The 8,166-nt window shown below is 42.2% G+C and overlaps 3 protein-coding genes across 3 annotated transcripts; 2 read left to right on the forward strand and 1 right to left on the reverse strand.

Annotated features, from left to right (window-relative positions):
* The first annotated feature begins 127 nt into the window (after window positions 1-127).
* LOC117566241 (adult cuticle protein 1) lies at window positions 128-1,293 on the forward strand. The gene is made up of 2 exons (XM_034245787.2): window positions 128-237; window positions 494-1,293. Exons 1-2 carry the CDS (start codon window positions 232-234, stop codon window positions 899-901), a joined length of 414 nt encoding a protein of 137 aa, XP_034101678.1. The 5' UTR covers window positions 128-231; the 3' UTR covers window positions 902-1,293.
* Window positions 1,294-3,069: 1,776 nt separating this feature from the next.
* Window positions 3,070-5,997, forward strand: LOC117566234 (exonuclease mut-7 homolog). Its single transcript, XM_034245782.2, has 4 exons — window positions 3,070-3,288; window positions 3,358-4,006; window positions 4,066-5,075; window positions 5,849-5,997. Exons 1-4 carry the CDS (start codon window positions 3,180-3,182, stop codon window positions 5,977-5,979), a joined length of 1,899 nt encoding a protein of 632 aa, XP_034101673.1. The 5' UTR covers window positions 3,070-3,179; the 3' UTR covers window positions 5,980-5,997.
* Window positions 5,998-6,199: 202 nt separating this feature from the next.
* Window positions 6,200-7,808, reverse strand: LOC117566235 (5'-3' exonuclease PLD3-like). Its single transcript, XM_034245783.2, has 2 exons — window positions 6,516-7,808; window positions 6,200-6,457 (listed from the first exon to the last, which is right to left on the reverse strand). Exons 1-2 carry the CDS (start codon window positions 7,710-7,712, stop codon window positions 6,200-6,202), a joined length of 1,455 nt encoding a protein of 484 aa, XP_034101674.2. The 5' UTR covers window positions 7,713-7,808.
* Between the last annotated feature and the right edge of the window lie 358 nt (window positions 7,809-8,166).

The following is an 8,166-nucleotide window of genomic DNA, read 5'->3' on the forward strand; positions in this document are numbered from 1 at the left end:
GTGGTGTACTGTGGGTTGTGAGAAGGTCAAGGGGTTGGTGGAGAGAACCTGCGATTGGCGTTTGTTATCTGGCCAGTTTCCGCATTTGCCCGGCAGGTCCGAGAACTGGCTTTTGGCCTGCGCTCGCCAATATGCTAAAGAGCATTGTGAGCGCGCTATAAAAGCCGCTCAAACAGTGGCAGATGACAATTAGTAACGTTTCAATCGTCGCACAGTTCACAGAGAAGCAACATGAAGGTAAAGCGATCTATGAGGATCAAAGTGATCAATTAAACAATCTATCGATCTCTTACACAACATTAGAGTTAAAGCGATCGATGAGGATCAACGTGATCAATTGAACAATCTATCGATCTCTTACACAACATTAGAGTTAAAGCGATCGATGAGGATCAACGTGATCAATTGAACAATCTAACGATCTCTGATACAACATTTGAGTTAAAGTAGAAATTTTAATAATTTCATTGTAAATCCTTTCTTCCACTTTCAGTTCGCCGTCGTCGTAGTCTTGTTCGCTTTGGCCTATGGTGTCAATAGCTCCGTCGTGCCCCTGCTGACCTCCGTCCAGGGTGGCGTTGTGGTCGCCGCTCCCGCCGTTCCCGGCTCCGTCGCTGTCCACGCCTCCGCTGTGCCAGCTGCCGTGCCCCTTGCCCTCTCTCCCGCTGGCCCCGTGCTCATCCAGTCCGCTCCAGCTGCCGCTGTTGTTCATGCCGCTCCTGCCGTGGTCGCTGCTGCTCCAGCTGTTGTCGCTGCCCATGCTCCAGCTGTGGTTGCCGTTGCCGCCGCTCCAGCCTCGTATGTGGCCAAGACCCGCGGTGCCGTCCATGTCGCTCCCTTGCCCGGACATGTCCAGAGCGCTGCCTCCGTCAACTTGGAACCCGCACCAGGCACCTGGTAAACAACACACTTGGATTCGCCACCAGCCCAGCCCTCTTGACCTTGCCATCGATTCTTTTTTGAGTTTCGCTCTAATGCTTAAGTCTCTCTAGCCTTTTGTTTTTATTTCCCAAAATGGTTTTCCTTCTTACCTTGCAACATGGTTGCTCCTAGCCACACTTTTTACCGCAAATCTAAGTCAAGCTAATCACACAGCTGCCGCCTGAGCAGCTCTATAACTGCTCTCCTATCTATCTATCCATTCTACTCTATTCTATTCTGTTCAACTTCATGAATGTACATTCATCCTGCTGTCTCAGGATCTGTTAACCACAACCACAAATCGCCACCACGCACAATCTCTGTTGTCATTTGGAAAATTGTTTCAAAATAAAAATGTTTAAAATCAAAAAACGATGCTTCAATTTTACTGATTTTAACAAGACAAAAGTGTGAGTATAAGTTATATAACTATTATTTCCAAAATTAAATAGATAAAACTCTTATTGAGACGTTTATGGAATCGGAAAAGCGGAAAATATAAACTATTAAAGCACATTTGCCAAAGGAATAATCTTCCGAAGGATTCGATTAAAAAAAAGAGGTAATTACAACTTATTTTTATAGTTTAAAAAATTCAATTAAAAAAGGGTAAGCCCAACTCATTTTAATAGTTAAAGAAATAAGGAAACTTCATTCAAAGAACAGATCAAAAAAAAAGAAAGTTTTCTAATCCAAAGATCAGCTAAGATTTAGTAATTTTAGTTTTTGTAATTTTCCAACTATTGAAAAAAGTTTGTAATAATAAAATTATGACTTCAGAAAACGGATATAAAAACAGAACGTTTTGCACTTTATGACTTATTAAAATCCTATAACCTACACTGTACTACAAATTGAAACAATTTTCATAGTCATATTAAATATAGAAATAATAAAAATAAGATAGATTCTCCTTTCAGAATAGACGGACAGAAAGAAGGAAGTATTCTCATCGGTACTTAAAAGTGTTCATAGAGTGGTAAAGTCAGATAGACGGACCACATAATATTGCCTCGGCTGATCAAAAATATAAATATTTTATTTATAGAAGTCTGCTAGCTATTAAATAAGTTCCCGTATGGAGAACCGGTTTGCATTACATCAGTGCAATTAATCAAGTTAATACACACAGGGGTGTGAAATCGAGAATTACATTCAAACATACCTGCAATTGGAGCAGGGCCCAGTTAACCTTGAGGCAACGGCTTATGTTGTATTAACATACAATGTGCATACATATATGGTAATGGCTTAAAGCCATGTCTTGTCGGCATGTTGGCACTCAATTCAATTGCCCACAGCAGATCAATGGGGATTGGCAAGAGATCGATACATAAATCTTGTTGGGTCAGTTTGCCGACACGTGCTTCCAACTGGAACTTGATCTGGCAACTGCAGCTGTAATTGGTAATTGGTGGCGACGTCCGCCGGCTTCCGTCTGCTACCATTTCCAGTTTATGACGTATTAGATTTGCCAATTACATTGTTCACTTATTAATTTCATCAACTCTTGATTAATTGCGTCAATTTTCAAACGATGAGGCACAATTAGTCGTTGCATCTAATAGCACTTGTTAATCAGTTTAATTAAAACACTTTAATTGTAGCAAAAAGCAACATTTTAATTTTCTCAACGGAATAACGAAAAATTTTTCGAGCGTCTAGCGGCTTTTTTCCTTAGAGCCGGTAAAAATGTAAGCGCAATATCGATATGTCCTAGTTCGTTTGAATTACTATCGATACTTCTTATCAGTGATGTTAATTGCTATAAATACAGCAAAAAACCAAATGAAGGGCATAAATATTTGTATTTATTTATTTAATTAAAAAATTATATTGCTTATTAAGTCCTAACCTATTTTATGCATTTAGTTTTAACTCAAAAATGTTAACAATCATATGCTTAAAATAAATTTGGGTAGAACTGTTTTCACAAAAAAATTACATAATAGAAAAGGAAGCTAATAATGTAATTAAAAATAATAAATCCTCAACTTTTATTTCAAATAAATTTGTAATAAACGAAACGTTTTTTTTTGCCAGGGCTGCATAGCATGAACAGTTCATTAGTTCATTTCTCTAATCGATAACAATCAATTGTGCTGCTTATCGATTGACAGCTCAATTTTGCGATAGACTCGCCAAGAAATATATCAAAAAGTATCGCGTATGCAAAAGTCAAAAGTTTTATCACAAATTGCACTTGCATCGTGTTGTGGTTGTCGTTGGAGGGCTGCGCGCCCACTAAAAAAACAAATATGGCAAAACTATATAACGCAATACCGGCAGGCTTCGAGTCTGACGATGAAGAACTCGACTACTTGATTGGAAATCTGAAAATCAAGCGTCTCGAAGATATTACAACAGGTAACATTCGTAGCGAATCGAAGGTGCACCCAATGGGGAAATGTTTTTTATTGCGTTGCATTATTCCAGGTGCTGGCATCGATGGGGACTTTGATGCCACATTGGACCCAGAGTTTGAGGCGTTCTTCAAGATGTTTCGCGACAAATGGAACATGCACAACAAATGCATGTCGCCCTACATGCGACAGGATTTGAGCAAGACGTTGATGCGTCATGAGAATCCTTTGCTATTGGCTTTGAAGATCTTTGCCAACTGCCCGGATAACAGCAATGTGAAGATCAAGAGCTTGTCATACTTTGTGCTGGACACTGTGTGCAAACTGCAGGCGGACATGCCACAGCTGAGCGAGCAATGCGACGACAACACAAGCATGATTGCCTTTCATTTTGTGAAGACAACGGGAATGCAATCCCTGATGAATGCCATGATTGAGACGTATCGCCTGCAACAAATCCGGGAACTGCTTGTGCCCAAGTTGCGGGAGATGTTGGACGGCGGACATTACAAGGATGTGGCACAGTGGGCCATCAATCTGAAATTGACGCATCAGTTTGATATGCTGGACCTGGCGTTTCCACTGATTGCGCAGGAGAAACTGCCGCTGGCTGAATTGTACCTGGAGCAGGCGACGCATCAGCGGCTGCCGTTCGTCAAGTTTCTAGACTCGCTTCTGCACAAGGACAAGTCGGTCATTGAAATGTGCGAGAACATCCTCGAGTGAGTATCGGAAGAGAGAATATAGAATGAATAGTTAATCTTACTTTCCCTCCCGCTAGCCGCTATTCAAACCTGAAAGTGTCGCATCACGTGCTCAGGTATCGCCCCATATCCAAGATCGTTGATCGCCTGGCCAAGAAGTATGGCTTCGACGACTCTGTGACGCCCAACTACAAATTCACCAAGACCGCCGGCTATCTGCATCATCTGTACCGTGAATACGAGAAATCGCACACCAATCTCGAAAGTTTTCGAGAGCTGGTGCGTGTTCATGCCTACGATTATGCATTGCAAGCGGATTTCGTTGGCTATCTGTTCGCAGCTGGCGGTCCGGGGGAATTGGAAGCGGTCTATTGGTCCACAGAGTTCAAGCTGTTGCCGGAGGATTGTCCGCCCGAAATAAAGTCAATGATCTCACACGATGAGCTGCGGCACCAACAAATGGAGCAAAGCAAAGCAGCGGCAATTGGAACAGCAGCAGCAACAACGACGTCGCCAGCAGCTGGCTGTGATATGTACCTGAGCATGGATTTGCCGGACGAGTGCCTAATCATTGTGGATACGGCGGCGCAATTCGAGCGAATGCTCCAGCATTTGCAGTGCGAGCCAACCATCTACATGGACTCCGAGTGGATGCAGAAATTGTGCGTACAAAATCAACTCTGTCTGCTGCAAATCGCCACCATGCACAATGTGTACCTTATCGATTGCCTCGCCAGCCACGAGCTTCACGACGAGCACTGGCGTTCGTTGGGCTCCAGTGTCTTCAACAATGTGAACATCATGAAGGTCGGTTTCTCCATGCTCAACGATTTGTCGGTGCTGCAGCGTTCGTTGCCGCTGCAGTTGCGTCTACAGATGCCACATCATTATCTTGATCTACGCACCGTTTGGCTGGAACTGAAGAAGCAACGTCATGGCGTCGAGCTGCCGTTTGGCAATTTGAATCGTGCCGGAGAAGCTCTTACGGATTTGTCCATGCTGTGCCTGGGCAAGAAGCTCAACAAGGCCAATCAATGCTCCAATTGGGCCAACAGACCTTTGAGACGCGAGCAGGTGCTTTATGCAGGTGGGCTTAACTTTATATCTATACAATTTTTCTTTTAAGAAAGTCTATTAGGGGAAGTACATCTTGTTGAAGTACTGTTATCAAATAGCTATGAGCTGTGACTGTCTTAGTCTCTGAGATAAGGAATTAGTATGTAGAAAGTGATCAGCTCAACTACACTAGATCGTAATTTACTATGCCATCAATAAGTCAACGCCTCATAAATAGTAGTTCTACAATTTGATATACTGGATTCTCAGATAAGAGAACCCTTTTATTGTTGTATCGTAATTTACTATACTTTCGATCAGTTAACCCCTCAAAAACTAGATCTATAATTTGATATACTTTATTTTCGTACTACAAAATAAGTTCTATGATAACTTTAATCTGATTGATAAGAATTTTAAGCATTTAAAATGTAGTTGCAGTATAATTTGATTAGGTGCCTCCAGTTATGGATCTGTCAGATGATTTTAAGAGTATAAATTTTATATCGAGGCAGTTAAATACTAATATAGTATTATATTTCTGTAGTAGTATTATATGCTGTAGTAGTATTATATACTGTAGTAGTATTAAATACTATAGTAGTACTTTATACTATAGTAGTATTTAATACTGTAGTAGTATTTTATACTATTGTAGTATTTGACTTTAGTATTAATTTATACTTTAGTATTACAATATACTGAAGTAGTGTAATATCCTCTCGCTTAGCGTCCTTTCAAGGAACTTTTACACATATTTTGGTATTCCCATTGATATTAAAAGATTTTCTCTTCATTTTACAGCCATGGATGCGCGTTGCTTGATGCTCATTCACTGCTGCCTGACCAGATGTGTGCCGGATATCAATGCGGTGATTGAGAAGAGCATTGCGTGCAACAATTTTCTGCGACGCGGCAACAATAATGTTAAATAATCAAATCGACGATGTGACCACAAATCTCAGAAGAAATTTAAACAAAAAAGTATTTGAATTATATACAATGATAATAATTGCAGAAAAAAACGTGAAAAGCATAGAACTTGATTAAAAAACTGTGAATACAAATGATAAAATATTATCGAAAATACTGCTAATGATGATCAATCATTCTTCACATTCAGTTGCAGTCCATTTTAGAAGGTTGTTAAAATCACTAAGACAATTCTTTGGCAAAAGCGCTGTTCCAGTCGCGATTAAAGATGCTCACAAGATCATTGCGCAGCGATGCCGCAGCACTTGGTTGAGTGTCCTTAAAGACCAAACCAATGCCGGCTGTGGTTGTGAAGTAATCTCCTGACCAGTTGGAGGTGCCAATGTAGGCGACGCGATCGGTGACCATGTATTTGTTGTGATTCACACGTCCAAAGGGAATCTTTTGCTGATCCTCATCCGCGGGCACAATGAAGCGACGCTAAAGGGAGAAAGGAAAGAATAAGTTGTGTGCACAATTATCTACTGCAACCTCTTACAATTTGTATGTCCACATGTTGGCGACTTGTCATGGATAGATCCTGAAGAGAGCGCAAATAGTTGTCCATGCTGGCATCGGAGTGTTTCCACCATGAGATGAGCAGCTTCACCGAGACGCCGCGTTCCACGGCCGCCGTGCGCAGCGCATTATCAATCTCCGCCCAATACTGTAGCTTTGGTCCGAAGATGATGAGCGGGAAATAATCCATGACCGAGATGTGCACAAATTGCAGCGCCGAATTGATCGAGTTCAGAATGGCAGTCAGATCATGAGTGCGTCCAGTGGCAGAGAGCGGAGGCGGCGAGCTGGCAGCAAATGCTTGCATCGTATAGTTTGTGTTGGCATCCTTGAGCACATTCAGCATCATGGGTTGCTCCAGATTATAGTTGGTACCATAATCATAGGGCCAGGAGGATGGAATGCGTGCGTTCTCATTGCTGCCTAGATACCAATAGGCCTTGAAGATCTTGGCCAAATCGCTGGTTAGCTGCGGACAATTCCGGCCAAGCACGCCCAGCTCCTTGACCTGGGTGAGAGCACGCCAATCCATGTTGGCGCTGCCCAAATAGAAATGCTCATTATCCACAATCCAGAGTTTGGTGTGCAAGATGCCCGCTCCCAAGTATTTGGGGAAATCCAAGGTAACCACTTCGGCGGCACCATAGCTGGCGAGGATTTGTGTCTCCAGATCAGGTGATACTCTCGACGGTGAGCTTTGTGCTATACGTATTTTGATCTTGGGTCCATCTCCCACACCATTGGCTAGGAGACGCTGGAATATCTGTTCACCTGGATGAGCGGTGCTGTGATTCAAACCCGTGTCCTCACCACGCAGCGTCCAATAGTAGCTTCCAATATCCAGCGTGGATTTGGTCAGATTCAACAGCTGATCCCAGGCATCGAAGGTGCTAGGGAAATGCGGGCTGCCGGGTGTAAAGTTCAGGCCAATGGGTATGGATTCCACAAGCGTCAGATTACAATTGTATTTCTGATTGTCACGCCGCTGCAGTTGCTGTAGTGGAGATCTTAGCGGTAATGGCTTCGTGTGATAAGCGGTGCCGGCTAAAAAGATGAGCAGAAATGCCGATAACAGGCACATTTGCAGTGCGTGTGCGTGACGCTGTTGCGCCTCCTCACTGTCGTGGCCATGTTCCACGTCCTCGTCGTGGTTGCGCAGCGGTTGCGGTTTATACATTTCAATAAAATGTCGAAAAGTTCACTATCATCTACAATCAATGTGTTCGTTGGTCGCTGGTTTGTGAAAAGGGTTATCGCGGTGACAAGATTACGTTTTACGATAGACGGTTAGAACGCCGCCTGCTCAATGCAACTAGTACTGACAGTTGTGACGTCACGTAGGCGGCTGCAATGTGCAAATTTAAAACGCATAAATTAAACATAAATACGACATTCTCTTCTTAAAGAAATACATTTAATCAATATTATATTATGCGCACTATGTATTTAAACTAAGTAAAAACCAAAATTGTTGTTTATTAATTTGCCGTGTATTGCGAAATCTTTGCGAAATGTCCATGCAAAAAATTGGCGATAGTCCTGCATTAATTAATCGGCAATGTAACGGCACGAAATCAAAAACAATTTATAATGTGTAATAGTGTGTAATGGATTCAATTCTAGTCCAAGAA

This window comes from Drosophila albomicans, chromosome 2L (assembly GCF_009650485.2).
Source record: "Drosophila albomicans strain 15112-1751.03 chromosome 2L, ASM965048v2, whole genome shotgun sequence".
NCBI lineage: Eukaryota > Metazoa > Arthropoda > Insecta > Diptera > Drosophilidae > Drosophila > Drosophila albomicans.

Excerpts from the sequence above, each read along its gene's own strand:
- LOC117566234 (XM_034245782.2), top strand. The coding sequence starts at position 3,180 with ATGGCAAAACTATATAACGCAATACCGGCAGGCTTCGAGTCTGACGAT. Across the intron at positions 3,289-3,357 it reads TCTCGAAGATATTACAACAG|GTGCTGGCATCGATGGGGAC; the intron begins GTAACATTCGTA and ends GCATTATTCCAG. Across the intron at positions 5,076-5,848 it reads CGAGCAGGTGCTTTATGCAG|CCATGGATGCGCGTTGCTTG; the intron begins GTGGGCTTAACT and ends TTCATTTTACAG.
- LOC117566235 (XM_034245783.2), bottom strand. The coding sequence starts at position 7,712 with ATGTATAAACCGCAACCGCTGCGCAACCACGACGAGGACGTGGAACAT. Across the intron at positions 6,458-6,515 it reads AACATGTGGACATACAAATT|CGTCGCTTCATTGTGCCCGC; the intron begins GTAAGAGGTTGC and ends TTCTCCCTTTAG.